The following is a 22125-nucleotide window of genomic DNA, read 5'->3' on the forward strand; positions in this document are numbered from 1 at the left end:
AGAGAAAAAAATTATCTTACCTCAATTAAAACACACCATGCCTGGGAATACTGATTCAGTGAACATCTATTAACCATCTACTGTTCGTCAGGCACTTAAATTTAAACTAAAAACCAACCAATCACACAAAGAATAACAGCTATCCAATTGACAAAACAGTAATGTGTTAGCCCTAGGAAAGATATACACAAAGACATTTAAGGAAAAGGAAGTGATAAAGTTGGGAGGTTGCTAACAAGCAATAAAATGAAAACTATTTTTGGCACAAATATAGAAGCGTTGAAATCCTATACAGAAGTATTGTTACTGAGTGGCCTGAGGACAGGATAGAACCTCCATATGTTTCCATTTTAAACCCAGCTTCTTCTCACAGAGATGCTCTGAGAGCAGCTAATTAATATTTGCAAAGCTCAAAGTAGAATGCTAGTCATAAAAACAAAAAAGCAGGCACATAAAATACAAAAAAAGTCACTAAGTAACACTCAATTAAAATTCAATCTCTTAAGTAATGTTAACAAAAGTTTGAATTGAACCTTAATATAAAACATTATCCTGAAAAAATTACTTAAGATGAAAAACAGCAACCGAAGCTCTTTACAAATAAAAAAAGTCACGCAACTTACGATATTTACTGTGAATTTCATCTATTTCCTTTTCTGTTTGGTCCTTTGTAAAAACCATTACCTAAAATAATCAAAAAAAGTCTGAATAAAAATCTCCCCAAAATGATAAAAAGGGAAATATTACAAACTTTCAAATCTCAAATGTGAGTGTTTAAAATAGAGGAAAATGATCTGTCATCTGTTTTATATAGACCTAGGAAGAATCATTCCTATGGACTTCCCTTAAATACCAGAAACAGTATACATTTTACTCATTATTTTTTCTTATCAGTAGAAAATGCAACATGATTCAATTATATATTAACAAAATAATAAATTTTCTATTTTCAATATTTAATTTTCCACATTCATTAATACAACAGGCAATATTTGAAACCAGAAGACTGATGACACTTAGCTGACTATCAGTAAGGCTGATCTTCTTGTCTGCCTTCTCTCTTTCCAACCTAACTTCTCCAGGTCATTATAGAAAAGTAGTATGTATAGAAAATGCAATAATACAAAACACAGTAAGTTAAATTTCTAGGTCCACTTTTTAAATCTCAGACTTAAAAGATCAGAAATCTACTTCCATAATTCACTACAGTTCTCATCTTACAGTTAGCACACAGGTAATAATAGGGTCAATGTAAATCCCATTTTTGTTCCTACTTATTTGGCTATAAACTTACTTTCTTAAGGTAACCATTGCTTTCCTTACAAACACACTACAGATGGCCTACAAAAAAAAAGAAGTCTACTTGGAAGAGACCAAAACACTTCCTCCAGTGTCACAGGACACAATGACTATTTTCTTCACTGGTATCCTGTCTTCAAGTTTGGGGCCATCAAGCTAGTGGAAGGCAACAGTGAAGAATTTTAGGTCTCTGATTCTCTCAAAAGCTCAAGAGAATACTCCATCCTGAAATTACTTAATTTATCCTCTTACAATTACTTAACATGTCCATAAGTATAATCATAGAATTGCAGAATGCCAGAGCTAACAAGGAATCATAGAGGTCCCTAGCGGTAGCTTAGAGGTCCTTAGAGGCAGTTTATCGAACACAACCAGCAGAGAAAGGACCAATATCAAAGCTGCCTGATGCACAGGCATAGGCATTTTCTATAGAACTCTAGCTCATGAACAAACTCTACTTTGAATTGCATGTTGTACTAGAAGACTGCTAAGTACAATCAAATATTGTCCTAAAAGGAGTTGCAAGTAAATCATAATACACTAAGTGGAAATGTTTTAGTAAATGAACAAATTTAATAATGGTTTGCTTTAATTTTTGTTGGGTATTAAACTTTCTTTCTTCATTTCTATCCAGATACTGAAATAGCCCATTAACATACACTTTCATTGAGTTTACTAGCTTCAAGACGCATCCTAGTCTTCTCCATATTTTCGATTTCTTGAACTATTTCAGCAGCTGTTAAAATAAGAAAATAACCACTAGGTTAACTACTTTTTTTTTTATCACTGTACAGTAATTATTTAAGTTATTAACATTAGAAGATGGGTGACAGGTATATGTGAACTCCCTGATCTATTTTTACAATTTTTCTGTGAATCAATTACCATTTCAAAACAAAAGGTTAAAAAAAACCATGAAGTTAAAACACTGAACTCTTACACATGCACATGTTGTTCAACGTATAACCAGAAGAGTAAAGTCAAGTCACTTTGCTTTCTCCTTTGAATATATAGGTCTAAACAGAAGTCTCAATGAAAGATGAAAATTAATTTTTTAGTGTGAATTCAATTATTAGGGGATGTCTGCTCAAATTCCAATGTACTAAATGCAGTACAACAGGCTACTGTTCAAGGAGAGAGAAAGGTCTACAAATACCAGGAAAAATGTCCTTGCCTCCAGAACCTTTGTCTGTAGGTATGGTTACCAATTACACACATAAAAGAGATCTGGAATACACCCTGTCACACATTAAATGCCTTTGAATGCAAACAGCACAGAATTTGCAAATGCTATCTTTCTGCATCCAAAGTCAATACATTAAAACTGAAATGCATATGGTATGAAATAAAAATTTACAATCCCTTACACTCATTTATACTTAAAAATTATATCTGGAATTTGCTTCAAAATAATCCATGGAAAAAAGGGCGTAAATGGTAGATAAAACAACATTAAGATGGTGTGATAATTGTTTAAGCTGCGTAGTAGGCATATGGGGAAATCAGTAAACTCTTCTCTCTATTTCTGTATGTTTGAAATAATCCCCTATACAGTTTTATTTTTTTTAAACCACAGACCTTATGAGGATCATTTAAGAATGCAACTGTCTCAATATAAAGTTTATGTTTTCCAAGCACTGAGAGGTACCTTTTGCCTCCCTGATATTGTAAAACCAGTAGAAACAATGTAAACAATCTCCCTGTGAACATGACCAGCTAGTGGTTCTCTCCTTTCCAAAATGAGTCATGGAATAACATGAAAAACACAGGGATCATCTGCATTCTACCCAATCCATTAATACAAGTATCACTAAAGATAAAGAACATCTGGCATATCCTCTTCTAAGATATTAAGAAAACTATATTAGGATTGGGTAGAATTTAGTGGCTTAAATCTTTTTCAGGGAGATTTCTGATTCTGTTTAGGTTGTAGAGAGCTATAAATAATTAGCTATAACCCTAATGACGAGAAAAAGCTGGATAATTTATAAAACTATAATTTTTCTTGAATCCATCAGAGCTAAAGTAAGACGGCAATCAACTACCTTGAAACCTAAAGAAAGATGAGTGCCTTAGAGGAGAGGGGGATCATGAGCGCTGGTTGACATAGGGCAGTACACACGAGAAAAATTGGTACCACTCTATCTCTGGGTAAGATTTCAGCTAAACTTTTTGATAAACTGCAAAAGGCCAAGGGTGAGCTACCATGAAAATATAAAAACCCTGGGTGGCTTGGACACAAGGGGCATCACGTCCATTTGCAGGCTATTTTCTTTTCTTTTTTTTTCTTTATTTTTTGAGACGGAGTCTCGCTCTGTCGCCCACGCTGGAGTGCAGTGGCGCGATCTCGGCTCATTGCAAGCTCCGCCTTCTGGGTTCACGCCATTCTCCTGAGTCAGCCTCCCAAGTAGCTGGGACCACAGGCGCCCGCCACCATGCCCAGCTAATTTTTTGTATTTTTAGTAGAGACGAGGTTTCACCGTGTTAGCCAGGATGGTCTCGATCTCCTGACCTCATGATCTGCCCGCCTCGGCCTCCCAAAGTGCTGGGATTACAGGCGTGAGCCACCGTGCCTGGCCTTGCAGGCTATTTTCTACAGACCTCAGTGGGCACTCACAAGAGTCCTCAGTCTCTCTGTAGCTCACTGGGGAAGGGCAAGAAATTAGAAAAGATCTCCCTCCAGATCCAATTCTGGCAAAAGAGAATCACCCCCACTGCAGGACGGACATGAAGCCCCAATCACATCTTTATCCCTGAAGAAAAAAAGCATTAAGCCACTGACGAAAGGTCAGCAAAAATGTTATCCCCAGAGCATAGGTTGCTGAGGGAAGTAAACAAAAACAAACAAACAAACAAAAAACCCCCTCTACCCCTCAGGAGGACCAGGAAACCATTCTGGGCCCTGCCCCGTAGAGGATCTCTGCCTCTGGCAGTGGGAGAGGGGCAGGATTGCTGAAAGAGCCCCACCCCTGAGATGCAGGATTGAAAGACCTGCCTGAGACTGAAGCTAAATCAGAGTAACAGAGAACCCTCCTTTTCTCCCTACCACAAACCTAGCATGATCCAAGTGATACATAACAGCAATCTACTTCTAGGAGAGAAATGAACATGGAGAGAGACCCTCTCTGAGGCACAGGCTCATAGGGAAAACCTAAGTTGTGAGTGATATATAGGTACATTAAAAAAAAAGAGTCTGGCACCTCAGACTCTTACCTACAATGTCTGGCTTTCAAGGAAAACTTAAACATGAAAAAGCAAGCAAATGATGATTAAGATGATAAAGGATCATCTGTATCAATACACATGAACAGATAGGGCATTTCTGTAGAAATTACTTCAATAGAAATCCTTTCTTTTAGAAAGAATAATATGGAAATGTTAGATATATAGATAGAGATACATAAAACCAACACAGTAACAGATAACTTGACTCAGCTAAGGAAAGAATCAGTGAACCTAAAATTGGATTGGTATTATCCAATCTGAAACACAGAGAGAAAAAAAAGGAAAAGGAAAAAAAAAAACTGTAACAGAACAGCGCCTCTAAGAGCTATAGGACAATATCAAGAAATATAACATACACATAATAGAAATCACAGAAGAAGAAAGAAGGGAAGAGAAGAAATTGTTGAAGAACTAATGTCTAGAATTTGCCAAATATAAGAAAGACACCAAACCACAAATGCAAGAATCTCAAAGATCAAGCAACACAGATATAAAAACAAACCAAAAATGACAACAACATGCACATAGACACAAAGAGAAAATCATGCAGCCATCAGAGGAAAAAGATACATTATATAAAGAAAAATCAAGAATTACATTATACTTCTCATCAGAAATTATTCAAGCCAGATAACAATAGAGTGACATCTTTAAAGCATTGGAAAAAAGCCTCCCAATCCAGAATTCTAATGAAAATATCTCTCAAAAGTGAAAGACAAAAACGTTCTGAAGCTAAGAGAAAGTATTATTAGCAGCCCTCCATTACAAAAAGTATTAAAACAAGTTATTCAAGTAGAACCAGAGAGAAACTTACCTAAGAAATGAAAACTGGTGAAAATGGTAAACATGATGATAAGTATGAAATACACTTTTTTCTTATTTTTAACTACTCTAAAAGATAACTGTTTAATGGACAAACAATAGCAACGTATTGTGTTAATAGTATATGTAAAAGGAGTTCATGACAATAACAGTACAAATAATTAGGAGTTGGGAGTATACTGTGAAAAGTTTCTTACAAGTGAGGCTGTATAATTACTTGACTGTAACTAATGAAAGATGTACACTGCAAACCCTAGAGAGACCACTAAAATTTTTTGAAAAAGAGGTAAAGTAATAAGGCAATAATAGAAATAAAATATAATAATAAAAAATGCTCAATCCAAAAGACAGCAAAAAAAGATAACAAAAAGGAGATGGAACAAAGAAAAAAACAGCAAGATATTAAATTCAAAGCCTACTGCATCAATATTTCATTAAAGAAATGGTTTTAAAGCACCAATTAAGAGGCAGAGAATGTCAGATTGGATAAAAAAGCAAGACCAAACTATATACTATCAAAAATAACCCATTTTAAATAAAAAGATAGGTTAAAAATAAAAGTATGGAAAGAGATGTCTCATGTAAACAGTCATGAAAAGAAACCTGGAGGAGCTTTATTAATATGAGGCACAACAAGCTCCAGAACAATGAATGTTATTAGGGATAAAGAAGGAAATGAGGGGCCGGGCACAGTGGCTCATGCCTGTAATCCCAGCAGTTTGGGAGGCCGAGGCGAGTGGATCACCTGAGGTCAGGAATTCGAAACCAGCCTGACCAACATGGTGAAATCCCATCCCTACTAAAAATACAAAAATTAGCAGGGCATGGTGGCTCATGCCTGCAGTCCCAGCTGCTCGGGAGGCTGAGGCATGAGAATCACTTGAATCCAGGAGGAGGAGATTGCAGTGAGCTGAGATGGTGCCATTGCACTCCAGCCTGGGCAACAAGAGTGAAACTCCGTCTCAAAAAAAGAAAAAAAAGAGGGAAATTATACCGTGATAAAGGGTCAAGTTACCAAGAAGACATAACAATCTTAAATGTGTTTGCTCCTAAAACAGAAATTTAAAATACATTAAAAAGTATTTCTTGTTCCAAACAAGATGGATTAGACTCATTTCTCCACTAAGTACAACTAAAAACCCTGATATATAACTGACAACTGTAAGAGAACTCTGGAAAGTAGAAAGAGGAAGATGGACTGGCTAAGACCTCAGCATGTGAGGAATGACACTGTGGTGAGTTCCCTGAGGTGTCTTTGTATTCTGTATCTTATAGACTAGGCTCTGGAAAAGCCCAGAGACATCAAGAGGAACAGACAAAAAAGCTTCAAGAAAAATCTACTCTTTCTAAGCAAAGGACTGAAAAAGAGGGTGCCCAGAAACCTTCTTGATAATACTTGACCTACCCAGGCAAAACCCTGCTGATGCTCCCTGCCCTTTGCAGTATTATCAGAGAGCAAGTGGGGAGCGTGGACTTCTGCCCATTAACCAGAGGTGGAAGGGGTCCTAGTGCAGGATGTCCTCCCATAGCAACAGTGTCGGTCTAGTGAGGAGCTCAGACTTCTACCCCCCATCCAATGATGGCAGGTGACAACTGCACCCTCTCAACTAGTAACTGAGGAGAGAATATCAAAGAGAAGGAACCTGGAGAAAGAATTCCTTCAGCCTGTGTAGAGCATCCCCAACCAACATGTGAAATTGTTTACAATTAATATGCCAAAAGGTTTGAAAACTGAACCACAGTGTGGAATATCAGGTATTCACAACAGTCTCCAGGTAGCAATTAAATAAAGTGGACCAAAATAACATTTCAAGGGATCCGGGAACTAAATCATCACTAGAACCACAGCCTACAAAAGCAGGCCAGGATCTGCATGCTAAACTTAAACAAGATGACTTTCTGCTAAATTAGAATTTTTAAATAGAACCTAGAATGTCGTTAGAATACAAAACATACTCAGAATACAATTGAAAAAAAACTTGACATACTAAGAATCAGGAAAATCATGACTCGAATGAAAAAAGACAGGATGCCAATACCTGAGACAACCCAGTTGCTGGAATCATCTGACAAGAATTTTAAACCTACCATCATAAAAATGATCCAACAGGCAGTTAATGCTCTGGAGACAAAACAAAACTGCTACTGTATGAAATACTTTTGAAAGCCTTGAAACATGTAAGTGTACATGGATTTACATGTATACATATGCATACATGCATGTGTATGTATATTTGTATCCATGTGTGCATATGTATATATATGAGCATAGCTGGTAGCCATATCTTGGTTTCACCAATAGAAAGGACCAGAGCTCCTCAGAGAAATGGTTGATTTCAGGGTTGGGATATGGAAGAGCAAGAAAAGCCTGCAATATGTTGTTATGTTAGAAATAAGAAAATGGCAATGAAAATAACGGGGGTATGTCATGAGGACAGGAATTAGAATGAAGACGCTCCTGCTGGCCAAATCTGGAAAAATACAAACACAAAACTAATTAAGAGAAGTAATGAGTTAAAAATCTGTGAATCTATATCCATAAGAGACAAATAAAACAATAAGGCAGAGGGAAGGGTTCTTGTTTTCAGAATCATGCCAAGTATCAATTAGCAAGTGTGAAAGGAATGCTAAAGTTGAAAAAAATCATCATTTTGCAACTATCACAGAAAAGATTAGTTTAGATAAAAATTACCAAAGGATGCTAAATATAGGGGTGAAATCTTAATAAGGTAGAGAATAGCTACATAGCGTTGAAGTGTCTCTGCAGACTTATTAGTAGCAAGGCAGCAGATGTAAAGTATAAATGAGGGAGAAACTGGCCAGGTGATCAAGCCTGATATCACAAATGAGGGGTACACAGATGTCAAATGGCTCCAGATGTAATATTCTGAAGACAAAACATCACTTACATAGTATTCTGGCCAGGAATACATAATCTGAATTTTCTGCCAGAATGAGAACATTTTACTTGAAAAACACACACACACACAACAAAGACTGTATTCTTTTAAAAGGCCAGTGTCATAAAGGACAAAGGCTGAGGAATTATTTCAGGTTGAAAGAGATTGAAAAGATATTACCACTAAATGCAATATGTGCTCCAAAACTGGATCATGTACTGCAGGAAAAAAAAATCTACAAAGGTTATTATGGGGTCCACTGACAAAATTGAATAGATGAACAAAAGTATTATAACAAAGTTAAATTTACTACAAGTACTAACTACAGTGGCAAAAAAAGTGAATCTTTTTTTCTTAAGAAATAATATAAGGACGTATTTAGGAATAAAGAGTAAACACTATATAACTTATTCTCAGACAAAGAAAAAAAATACGTGTGTAATTATATGGACACATACATTCACAGAAAAAGAGAGACAGAGGAACAAAGTAATTCATAAAGCAAATGAGGCAAAATGCTAACAATAGGTGAATCTGTACAAACGGTACAGTCTATGCATTGATTATGATGGTCTTTCAACTTTCCTATAAATTTCCAAATAGAAAGTTTTTTAAAAGAATGCAAAATTAAGACTTTTTCAGACAAACAGAAGCTGAGAGAATCTGTCTCAACAGCACATCTGCACTACAAGAAATATTGAATAATCCAGGCACGATGGTTCATGCCTGTAATCCCTGCACTTTGGGGGGGCTAAAGCAGGTGAATCTCTTGAGGCTAGGAGTTCAAGATCAGCCCGGGTAACATAGCGAGACCCTGTCTCTACAAAACAAACAAAAATTAGCTGGGCATGGTGGCATGCGCTTGTAGTCCTAGCTACCTGGCAGGCTGAAATGGGAGGATTCCTGAAGTCCGAGGCTGCAGTGAACTATCATTGCACCACTGTACTCCAGCCAGGGTGACAGAGCAAGACCCCGTCTTAAAAAAAAAAGAAAAAGAATGAACGAATAAAGTTTTTCAGGAAATGTCCAAACACTGTGGAAATCAAGAAAAAAAAAAGAAGTTTTTCAGGCAAAGGAAAATGACACCAGATGAAAACCAGATCTACACAAAGAAATAAAGAATGCTGAAAATGGTAAATGTGCAGGTAAATACAGACCTTCTTTTCCATTTTTATTTAGTTTAAAGCAAAAATAGTAACAAGGTATTATAGAGTGTTTAAAATACGTAGAAGAAAAATTTATGACAACAATAGTACAAAGAATGAAAGTCATAAGGTCCTTCCATTACACATGAAGTAGTATACTATTAACTGAAGGTACACTGAGATAAGTTAAAAATGCATATAGTAAACTAGAACAATCACTCCTACAAAAAAAAAAAAGAAGTATAGCTCATAAAATGAAGATAACATAAAAAACTAAACAATACTCAGTTAATCTAAAAGAAAGCAGGAAATGAAGAAAAAACAAAAGAATGATAGAATAGCAAACAAGCACGATGGCAGATATAAACCAAACCAAATAGAATAAATGAAATTAAAATAGTTTAAACCCTACAATGTAATGGTAGAGCATGTCAAATTAAGTTAAAAGAAAATCCAAACCATATATGGCTTATAATAAAACACAGTTTAAATATAATGATACAATAGATTTAAAGAAAAATGAAATAAAGTAGTTGCTACACTCATATCAGATAATTTTTGAGACAAGGAATATTACCAGAGACAAAGACATATATGCCATAATAATAAACAGGCTAACTAATCAAGAAGATACATAATAATACTAAGAGATTCAAAATATAACAAAACTGAAAATATTGACAGGGAAAATGAAAAATCTATAAATATAGTTGGATATTTCAAAAAGCTTGTCAGTAATTGATAGAATCAGTAAACAGAATATCAGCAAGGATGCTGAAGACTTGAATACACTATCAAGCAAATTTACATAACATTTACAGATCACTGCACAAAAATAAATGAGTACTGACCACAGACAAACCTTGAAAACATTACACTAAGTGACAGAAGTTAGTTTATAAAAGGCCACATGTTATATGATTCCACTTAAATGGAATATCCAGAACAGACAAATCTATAGAGACAGAAAGTAAATTAGTGGCTATCTAGGGCTGGAAGGGTTGGTAGAAAATGATGCTAATGGATACTGGGCTCTTTTCAGGATAACAAATGTTCTAAAATTTAATGTGATGATAGTTGTACAACTCTGTGAATATACTGAAAACCACTGAACTGTATATATACTTTAGGTGGGTATGAATTATATCTCAGTATTATATTAATTATATTTCAATAAACTGAATAAAACTCAATGTTATAAATATATCACAGAATAAATAAAAAATATAATCATCTCAATAGATGCAGAATAAGAAATTGACAATTCAACACACCTTCATAATTCTCAATAAACTAGGAAGGGAAGAAATGTCCTCAACCTCATAAAAGGCATCTATGAAAACCTATCACACTTAATAGTGAAAGACTAAATGCTTTACCTATAAGATTGGGGTATTCCAGAATTAAAAGAACATATATTGATGCAATAATATTATCACTCAAATGATTTTTGAAGGCAATCATTCTTCCTTCTGGGGAGACAGAACCTTGAAAACTCAGAGGAAAGTTAGAGATCCTTTCTTAAAAAATTCATTAAAAAAAAAAGATTGGAGAAAGGAAAGGATATTTGCCCACACCACTTTTATTTCACATCGCACTGGAGGTTCTAACCAATGCAACTAACCAAGGATAGAAAGACAAAAAGACAAAAGGCATATCGACTGAAAAAAATAAATAAATAAAACTGTTTTTATTGGCATGCAACTTGATTGTGTATATAAAAATCCTATGAAATCTATAAAAAAGCAATTAGAAACATGTGAGTTTCACTAGTTAATAGTATACAAGTAAATATACAAAAATCAGTATATCAACATGACTCTTTAAAATAGTAATAAACAATGAGAAATAAAAATTTTAAAACCACTCACAATAGCACCAAAAGACATGAAATATTTAAGGATACATTTAACAAAATACATGGAACACATGTACATAAAAAACTAGACAGCACTATTGAGAGAAATCAAAGGAGGCCTAAAGAGACATACCATGACTGTGCATTAAAAGTCTTAACATTGTTAAGGTATCAATTCTAAGCTGATCTATGTAATCTCACTCAAAATCCCAAAAGGTACACACTAATAAACTGACTGCCCTGCAGATGCTGTCCTGGACCTGCCAGCAGCACAGATGCAGATGCTCTGCTATGCCTGTAACATCAGGGCAAAGTGAAAGTGGCTATTTCTACACTCAGTGTTCAGAAAACAGTGAACAACAAGAATGGATAATAGCCTGACATTTCTTAGGGGAAAAACAACAACAACAACAAAACTGAGTCTAACATTTATGTGGAATTGCAAAGGACCTAGAACAATTTTGAGAACACAGTTGAAGGACTTATACCACCTGATAATTTTAAGACTTACTATAAAGTTACAGAAATCAAGAGTGTGTCATGAGTGAGAGGACAGATACCTAGATCAGTGGAACAGAATAGATTCTAGATAGATTCACATGCTATATACACGGCTGACAGGTTTTTAACAATGGTGGCAAAGTAATTCAATGGGGAAAGGATAATCTTTTTAACAAACGGTGCTGAAAAACTAGATATACATATTTTTTAAATAAACCTTGACATTTACCTTCCACCATACAGAAAAACTAAATGAAAATGGATCATAGATTTAAATATAAAAGCTAAAATTATAAAACTCCTAGAAAATAACACAGGAGAAAATCTTTGTGATCTTAGGATGAACATATATTTTGTTGACATGCAACACAACTGTATACATAAAAAATCATGAAATGATACACAAGAAGCATAAATCATAAAAAAAGTAAACTAAATTTCATCAAAATTAAAACTCTCTGCTCTTCAAAGACATCATTAAGAAAATGACAAGGTAAGCCACATACTAAGATAAAATAGTCACAACACATATATTTAACAAATTCAGTATCCAGAATATATAAATAACTTACAAATCAATAAAAAGAGTTAAGGGGCAGAATATTTCAACCAAGCCTTTATCAAATAAAATATATAAGTAACAAATAAAAATATCAAAACACAGGAGACATCACTAGTCACAGGAACATGCAAATTAAAACCATCATGAGATATCACTACTACACATCGGTTAGAATGGCTAAAATTAAGAAGAATGAAAATACTAAGTGTTAGAAGGGTGTGGCAAAAGTGGGACTCTCACAATGCAAAATGGTTCAGTCATTTGAAAAACTGTATGGCAGGTTCTTATAGTTACATTTACCGTATGACCAGCAATTCCACTCCACCCAAGAGAAATGAAAACATATGGTTACATAAAGATCTGTGAACCCATGTTCATAATAGCTTTACTGATAATAAAAAAACTGGACACAGTCCAGTTGTCCATTAATAAGCAAAGGGATATACAAATTGTGGCATGGCTATAAAGCAGAACACTGCTTGGCAATAAAAAATAAATGCACTGGCCAGGCACGGTGGCTCGTGCCTGTAATCCCAGCACTTTGGGAGGCAGAGGCGGGTGGATCACAAGGTCAGGAGTTTGAGACTAGCCTGGCCAATATGGTGAAACCCCGTCTCTAATAAAAATACAAAAATTAGCCCGGCATGGTGGTGGGTACCTGTAGTCCCAGCTACTCGGGAGGCTGAGGCGATTCGCTTGAACCTGGAAGGCTGAGGTTACAGTGAGCTGAGATCATGCCATTGCACTCCAGCCTGGCCGACACAGAGACTCTGTCTCAAATAAATAATAAATAAATAAATAAAATAAAAAATAAATGCACTACTGGTAAAAGCAACATGGAAAAATCTCAAAAGTATGCTAAGTGACAGAGGCCGTATGTAAAAGGCTACATACTATACAATTTGTGTAATTTCATTTATGTGACAGTATAGAAAAGGTAAAATTATAGGGACAAAAAAAGAGATCAGTGTTTCCTAAGGTCTTAGAGTAAAAGACGGAATATACAGCAAAGGGGCATTGGAACTTTCGCTGATGAAGGAAATGTTCTACATTTCAATTAGAGCAATGGCTAAATGACAATATACATTTGTCAAAATTCACCTAACTATACACTTTTAAAGGATGTATTACATTGTAAGTAAATTATACCTCAATAAAAAGGGCACACACAAAAAGTGACATGCCATTGAATATAAGGAAACTATACAAAAATCAGTTGTATTTTTCTATACAAGCAACTAATAAAAACTGACATTTTTAGAACAAAACATCATGTACAACTGCATCAAAAATATCAAAGAATAACTCTTTAAAAAGATGTATGAGATCTTCACACTGAAAACTGCAAAACATTGATAAAAATCAAAGACGAAAAAAGGGATAAACCCTATTCATGAATTGGAAGACTCAAATACTGTACAGATATCAACTATCCCAAAATTGATCTATAAATTCAATATAATCCCAATTTAAAAACTTACATGGAAATACAAAATGCCTAGAAAAAACAAGGCAACCTCAATAAACGAAACTGGAAGAACTATATTACCAGACAGCAAGACCTATCATAAATTACTTATAAAGTACTTAAGACACACATTATTTATCCTGCACAAGGGTAAATAATAGCCCAATGGAATGAAACAATGTCCAGGCCTACACATGTACAATTAGCTGATTCTGAGTCAAGACTTCTGGCAATTCAGTGGGAGAAGGGATGGCATGTCCATAAGTGGTGCTGCACCAATTGGTTATTCATATGGGAAAAAAAAAGACAATCTTGTCCTCTACCTCACAACACATGCTAAAATCAATTCCAGATAAACTGTACATCAAAATTTAGGAGAAAGAACAATAAAATTTTAAAAGAAAATAAGAGACGATCCACATGATCTTGAAGTAGGCTAAGGCAAAGCACTGATCCAAAGGAAAAATGTAATGAATTGGACTATTTTAAGAACTTCTACTCTTCAAATGATGCCATTAAGAGAGTGAAAAGGTGAAATTAGAAATATACATACATACAGCAAAAGATTTTTATCCAGGAAATTTCAGTTACTCCCACAAATAAGAATAAAAATAGACCCACAGCACAGAAGAATTAGACATAGATTTAAACAGGTATTTCACCAAAGAGGATATCAAGATGGCCAACAAGCATATAAAAATGTGCTGAACATTATGTCATTAAGGAAATGCAAATTAAAACAAAAAGGTACTACCATGGACCCGCCAGAATGGCTAAAATGGAGAGTTAACAATGGTGATGTTGTAAAGGGTGCAGAATAACTGACACCCTCATATCTTCCTGATGAAAGTGTACACGACTACTGAATTTGGGGCTGTATCCATTAAAGCTGAACATCTGCAAATATATAACACCAATTCCATTCCTGTATATATATATATCCAACAGCAACATGCACCTATGTGCACCAAAAGATATATAAAAGACTATTCATAGCAGCATTATTGTTAATAGAGAAAAAGTGGGAAAAAAGTGAAATGTTTACTAAACACTCAGTGGATAAGATGATACGTTTATACAATGGAATACCAGATAGCAACAAAAATGAAAAAAATCACGACCATATAAAAAAACATGAATTAATCTTATAATGTTGCACAAATGAGGGCAGGCACAAAAGAATACATAAGCTATTGTCCCATTTATTTAAAGATCAAACATAGGCAAAATGAACATATGGGGTTAGAAGTCAAGATAGTGGTCAAATGTGAGAATGAAGTAGTGAATGGGAGGAGGCAGACAGGGCTTTTCGGATGCTGGTAGTGATCTCAGTAGGGGCTACAATGACATTTCACTTTAGGAAATTTACTTTGTGATAATTCACCAAACAATATACTTAAAATTTGTGTGTTTTAATGTTTGCATGTTATTCTCCAAGTTTTTAAAAATTAGACAATTCTATATGTTAACAGAAAGAACTCCAATATATGTGTGTGGTTTAATGAAAAGAAACAACCATTAAATAGTGCACTACACAGAATACTACCATTTTGTAAAAACAGTAATGAAAAGGATATATGTTTGTGTACTATAATCATAATGGCAACATTTACTGAAAGCTAACTACTTGCTAAGGTACTGTGCTAGGCACTTTTCATGCCTTTTATCATTTATTCCACTCCACATTATGAAGTAGGTAGTATTATAACCCTTATTTTATGAATGAGAAAACTGAGGTACAGAGATATCAAGTAACATGCCCATGGTCACCAAGCCATAAAGCTGAAAAACGGGCACTGTAACCCAGGCTCTCCAGATCCACTCTTCCCCACCACACCCTCCCTAGATAGGCACATGAGAAACTGGCAATGGGGTGCCTCTGAGAAGGGATCTGGGGATTAGAAGGCAGGCTGAGAGGAAGGCTGGCTTATCATAGCATACTCTAGGTACCTTTTGAAGGAATACATTTGCATGTCTTATCTATTATCTAAAAAGTACTTATTTACAATATTTTTCTATGGTCTATAATTTCTGATTTATACAAAATTGCTTTATCCACAAGGTAAGCATAACTCACTGTTTTATTACTTTACCTGATTTAGGATGCAAAGCATCACACTGGGCATTGTACATGTGTACAAATTCTTGGTGCCTTTTAATGAGCTGTTGTTTATTTCCTTGAATAGATAATCCATGCTCTTTTAGCTTTTTCTTTAAATCACGATCAGAGAGCAAATTATATACAGTTTTGGGCAGCGGTTTCCTTTTGTGAACAGAACTGAAAAGGGGGGAAGATCCCTGATGATTATTGTGAATTATCAAATGCTTTTCATGTAAAATAGCAAACACATTCTGATTCAACAACTGGGTACCTGGAAAAATAGTAGAACCATTAGATTAAAAAAGGGAGAGAAAAATCAAGTTTGCAGATAAAGCTGAGTGTCTGACATGATGCATCTCAGGTGCTGGTGAGATATTCAGACACAGGGGCCTAGGTGGCACCAGAAGTGAGAGACTTGGGTCTCAAAAAGATGTCAGACCTAAAGAGGCACACTAAGAAGACAGATATGTAAGGCTTGTGGAATATGCTATGAGGACTTCATCTAGAATCACACTTACACAGACCTACTCAATTTTCCACCTCTTTAAAGCATGCTAGAAATTCTGATGGGCTAAAATTCAAGCTACCTAAAAGTACCAATGACTTGAGACAATTCCATAAACAGGAACTTTTTAGTGAGTTTTAATTCATTTTATCTGATTATAGCAGGTTCTCTACCTGGCTCAGCTTTATGGCAATTAGATGCTCAACAAAAATGTGCTCAAGGAGGTCATTACACTTGCTATCATTTCAAAATAAGAACAGCAAAGATTCAGGTGAAAATTAACAGAAACTTGAAATAATAGGTTTATCAAAAAAACAAGTTTTTACAAAGGATTAGCATATAACTAGCTCACACAAGGCTGTCCCAAACATTAGTGTACCTAAGAAGCACCTAAAGAGTTCATTTAAAATGCAGATTCTCCATCCCCTTCTCCACCCCGTCCACCAATTGTGGTTCGGTCTGAAGTGGAGATCTAAAATCTCTATTTTCAACAAGGTTCTCCAGAGTAAATCTGATATAAACAATCCGATAATCAAATAGAGAAATATTACAGTCAGGTATAGACTGAAAACAATCAAAAATTTCTCTATTAACCAACAGGGCCATTCCCCAAATAAATTATGTCTTTCATGCTGTATTAATGAAGTCTAAAAGCCAGAAATAACTAATTAAATGTGAAAAGACCTGCAAACTCTCGATAGATTATATTTTTCTGAAAATTGCTCTTCTTACAATGACAGTCCATCAGACTCTACAAGACTGATAAAATTACAGCAAAATGAAATCTCAGTAGGTAGCAACAGCTGAATCATTTTGTGTTTACAGAAGCACACAGGGAGAGATGATTCATTAAGTCTGTATCTAAAACATTTGTTTTATCAAGGATAGATGATTAAACTATGACTGTGAAATTCTAGTGAGGAACTGTACTGTTCATTGGCATTTACAATAAAAAGCACCACTAGAGATCAATTTCTATCAGGAATTTTAAAACATGAAACCCAATAAATGTTTCCCCAAACACGAAAATGACATTGATTTTTCTTCCGTGATTTAGTGGAACTGAGTAACACATTTAAGGGGCCTCAGAATCTGAGGACAGCAAAGGAAGGGTGCATCTGCGATCAGTTCTGACATGGTTTTATATAGAAAGGTTAAGGGCTGCCACTCACATTCAGCAGATGGCCTGTCAGAATATTGTGGAGGAGATAGGAAAACTCACAGGGCCTCTTCTCTATGACCCGACTCTGGGGCCAGGATACAACTAAAGAACAACATGGCCCAGTGTTGCCTTCAGTATCTCCACAAACACCAGTTTTGTAAGATGGAAATGATGAGGACAGAAAGGCTTGGCAGTCAAATAAATTTAGGAATTACTGAATTAAACAAAACCTAACAGTTACGCTTAATGTAGGACTTCTCAAAGCCTTTAATACACTAAGAGGGGGATCCGGGAGATGGTGCTTGTAAGTTCACTACAGAGCACTGGCAGGACTATACCATTCTTTGAAGCAGGAATTTAAACCACTATTAGAACTTAATTACACATGGACGAGTATGTCTTTAAATAAACTGACAGCATCAAAAATGATGTATCAGAAATGTATTCGAACTGATGGATGGATCTAGAAAAAGGGGAGTCCAGGCAAGATAATCAGCGCAGATTCCTTATTCTTCAAAGAATATACTCAGCTTCTATATTCCCAACTCATGCATTTCTAAAGAGAAAAGCAGGTCATCAAACTCTCGTGGCTTATGGGAAATAACCCTTAGGACTATTTATTTACTCCAAATCGCCACTAACTAAGCAACCTAAAAATCTAAATTTTATTCTCATCAACAAACTTACCCACTAGGTGGGAGTATTGTGCATGCAAAACTGCCCCAGGTTTGGACTCAAATATGTCTACCATTTTTAATAAAGCAACACTGTGTTTTATATGTTAGCTTTTGTAAGTTATAACAGTATGAATTTGACCCTCAAAATCTGCATTCACTCCAAATTTACTCATAAAAATTAAGTGATGTATTTTCTTTAATCACAAAAAATAATACTATGGCTCTGTCTTATTAACGTGGTTTTTGGAAAATACTCTTCAAAGTCCTTCAAAACAGACTGAACATAGAAGCAAATCATTCTTTCATCCCCACTTCCCAAATACCATTAATTTCTTCAGCTTCCCTCCTCTTCTTTTCCAAATCTCTCTGAATTGTCACCTATTATCTTCCCCTTGCCTCCTGTTTCAGAAGGGTCCTTTCTGCATATCAAGGATAACCTCATTACTGGGCTCTTGTGCTCCTCACTTTCTTCCATTTATCCTCTGCTCTCTCCCTGGAAATAGTGGAAGGAAAGAGACTGAAGGCTTAAACTCCTATTTTTAAAAATAACATCCCTTGATCTTTATGCCACTCACTCCTTCTCCAAACTACCATCTCATCTTTCTCCCTTCATCACCAGACTCATCTAAATTGTGTCTTCTGTTTATTATCCACTGATTCCTTAATGCCTTGCAATTTGACTAGTATTTCATTCCTGAACAACTTATATGTCTAACAATAGTGGACTAGTATAAGAAATTACAGTTATTTTCATGTACAAAGGAGGTAGAATAGCACAGTTGTTTAGATGCAAATATTGAGCTGACAATTTATTAGTAACAATACCTGGATGGTGTGGGTGTGGGGTGGGGTATGACATTACATTTCATATATGCATTTTTGTACCTTTTTATATCATATATATTTATATAATTTCCTAGTCAAAAATTTTTGAAAAATTCAATTTTAAATTTTAAAACTTCTGAGCATCCTAAAGATCAGAGACAGATTTTCTATATTCTATATTCAGAGTCTAATCTTGCTTTCTTTGGCCAAGAAGCTTTTTAGTAGTTTTAAAATTCTAAGAGAAAAAAACAAGTTTAAAAAGAATTGAATTTGAAGTCATTAATTTCTTATTAAGTCAAAATTTAGTAGCAGTTCAAATATTCAACATAGCTAATCATATCTGGCAAAGTGGGAGTTGAAGAAAGAACAGAGAGGGATTGGAAGAAGTGGCCAACAGGAGTGAAGGAGAAAGCAAATAAGAGCAGGAAATACGGTTACCAGGATAAAATGAATACTGTAATTTTCCCCCAAGTTTATAAAGCACAAGAGGCACTCAGCTAAAGTAGCTCAATGGTTCTGCTCAACGTCCTTACCTTCTGAGGCTTTCCTTCTTCTCTTCGCGTGATAAACAGCCGTCTAAATGCTTATTAATGTGACTTTCTGGAATATTAACCCCACAAACAGGACAATCCACTGTATTTTTTAAAAAGAAAAAGAGAGTATTAATTGTAGAAGGGGAAAAAGTATGTAAACTGGCATCTTTTCAGCAAGTAAAGTAAAAAAGAATCCCAACTTAACATGCACTTAGAAAAGCAGAAAAGAAAAAGAACGGCCCGTCGGGACAACAGGAGTGGGACAGACTGGTTACTGGGTAATGGCTAAATTGTGGGAAGTCACACAATTGAAGTCCTGGTCCCAGAGAAAGAGACTGCAAATAAGCTTGAAAGTTTGTTTATTAGAAAATGCTTCGGTTAAATATTTTCTAACAAGGTATGACCAAACTATAGAACTAATCTTAAATTTTCCCAAGCCTTAGGAGCTATCCATGTTTAGCATAGAAGCAATAGTAACAACTTAAGACACACCTGGCCCAGGGGCTGGGTGAAGGAAAGGTAGTTTAGTAATTTATTGAGTTGGGCCAACTACTGTTCAATTTTGTCAATTAAACAAATTTGTTAATTTAGCTCTCGTTTATAATTCTATACATAATGTTAAAAGTAAGGAACACAATCATTCTCAAACTATTTCATAAAGTTGCAGGGATCTGTGGGGGTAATTCGGGCCTACAGACCTCCATGGATAATAGGCAGAAGGAGGGCAGGTGAAACAGAACAATCTGTTTTATCTATTTTAAAATGTTATGGTTTATTGTAAAATTTCATTTGGGAAAAAAGGTTCTGCTAGGGGAAAAACAGTTAACCATCAAGCTAAAAAATACTACAATAAGAACTGTCAATTGGTAAAAAGACTAAGGATAGACATAGTAGAAAATATAAGTGTAATTTATATATCTTTAAAAGATGTAAACACGTTAAGTACTAATAAACTAATTTCAATCTAAGTTTAATAAACACTCACATCTCTGCACTGTGTGTGGTATGGGTATACCAAAGATGTCTAAGAGTTTCTGCCTAAAAGGTGCTCTAAACTTCACTGGAAAGAAGACACAGAAACAAAAGGTTAAACAAGCTGACATATCCATCAAACAGTTAAGCAAATGGGACACAAAACACTCCAGAAAACAAGTGCTATAGCACTTTTGTGACGTGAGACAGTGTTTTCTAACATAACAAATGAATAGTGAGGATCTGGATAGTCTGTAAAGGTATAGAACAGGGACCGGCAAACATTCTTAGTGAAGGGCCAGGTAGTGAAGAGCCAGGTAGAATTTAGACTTTACAGATCATATGGCCTCTGTCACAACCATGCAACTCTGCCACTGTAGCATGAAAGCAGCCACAGACATATGCAAACAAATGGGTACGTGAACTTTTATTTACAAAAACAAGTGGCAAGCCAGATTAGCTCTGCCAGTTGTAGTTTGCCAATTCCTCAATGTACTGGAGGAACAGTGGGGATATCAGCTTGGCTAGAGCAGGACTTCTGAGAGGGAGAGGTGAGCAATAAAGCGGGATGACTAGAGTAGGGCTCAAATTGTCAAAGGCTTTACATGGCAGGTAGAATAGTGAGGAGGCATTCAAGTGGTGGTAAAATAAGATTAAAAGAGCTCTTCAAGATTAAATGGCAACAGATATGTTGAATGGGGGGAAGAAGGATTAAAAGCTGAAAACAGAAAGCTACTGCCATACTGAAAGCCTGAACTAATTAAAACTGTTTCCTTTTTGTAGCAGTCAGCCTGAATTCCTATTTCTGAGAGAGAAAGAGAACAAACATACCTACAACAATGTCTGAGGTTTGTGATACAGTAAAATCTTGTTTGTCCTTTACCATTCCTTCCCCCTCAAAGATGCTGCCTATTTATTCTTATGTCGTGTGGATGAAAAGATTTCCATATTTCCACATATGAAAATAACCTCCTACCTTTAGTAATGTGTTTCAAAGTGGATGTTGAGGGTGTCTCAGGACGCTTAACCTCTGAGGGATCTGGAGCCATCTCTTCTACAGAACGTGTCTCTTTGGTCTTTGCAGCAGGGCTTGCCTCTTTTTGAGGGGTGAATTTGCTTTTATTTTCTTTTATCAACAACTCTGATGTAGAACCACTCATTTCTCTGATCAAGAAATTATCCATTAACCTGCTCCCCTGCTTTAAAGACTGTCTGGAGGCTACAGGAGTACATACTTTGACAGCAAGATTCTTTGAAGAGGAAGAAGCAGGAGATTTGGGTGGTGACTCTAAAGCAAGCTGCAATAGATGATTCCTTGAAGAACAAAAAACACAACAGATGATTAAGATATCCAATTGTATACAATAAATTAACTGACATAAGCTGTTTTCCCAATTAACCTTGTTTTCTGAAATACAGGACCTATACTATAATGACAACCAAACCAACGTTTCTTCTAGTATAACTCAAAGCAATAAATCTAACTTAAAAAGCAGTTAATGTGTCAATAAAACAAAATGAAACGAAATCAGCTTTCGGCCACAGAGAATAGCTTATGTGAGACCTAATT

General features: G+C 35.4%; 1 protein-coding gene and 1 non-coding gene across 3 annotated transcripts in view; one reads left to right on the forward strand and one right to left on the reverse strand.

The window, feature by feature from the left end:
- Positions 1-22125, reverse strand: part of RAD18 (RAD18 E3 ubiquitin protein ligase) — an 80972-nt gene that overhangs the window by 35739 nt on the left and 23108 nt on the right. Inside the window, exons 5-10 of one of the 2 annotated variants that reach the window (XM_050778625.1) lie at positions 21532-21869; positions 20569-20643; positions 19584-19683; positions 15874-16058; positions 1959-2035; positions 624-684 (exon numbers count right to left, since the gene is read on the reverse strand). In XM_050778625.1, coding sequence (XP_050634582.1) covers positions 624-684; positions 1959-2035; positions 15874-16058; positions 19584-19683; positions 20569-20643; positions 21532-21869 — 836 coding nt within the window. The remainder of the gene's footprint in view (positions 1-623; positions 685-1958; positions 2036-15873; positions 16059-19583; positions 19684-20568; positions 20644-21531; positions 21870-22125) is intronic. The other variant, XM_050778626.1, reaches the window with a different exon arrangement.
- LOC126949519 (small nucleolar RNA SNORA43) lies at positions 11498-11635 on the forward strand. The gene has a single exon (XR_007723798.1). It is a non-coding gene; the product is annotated as a small nucleolar RNA SNORA43 (small nucleolar RNA).

This window comes from Macaca thibetana, chromosome 2 (genome assembly GCF_024542745.1).
Source record: "Macaca thibetana thibetana isolate TM-01 chromosome 2, ASM2454274v1, whole genome shotgun sequence".
Lineage (NCBI taxonomy): Eukaryota > Metazoa > Chordata > Mammalia > Primates > Cercopithecidae > Macaca > Macaca thibetana.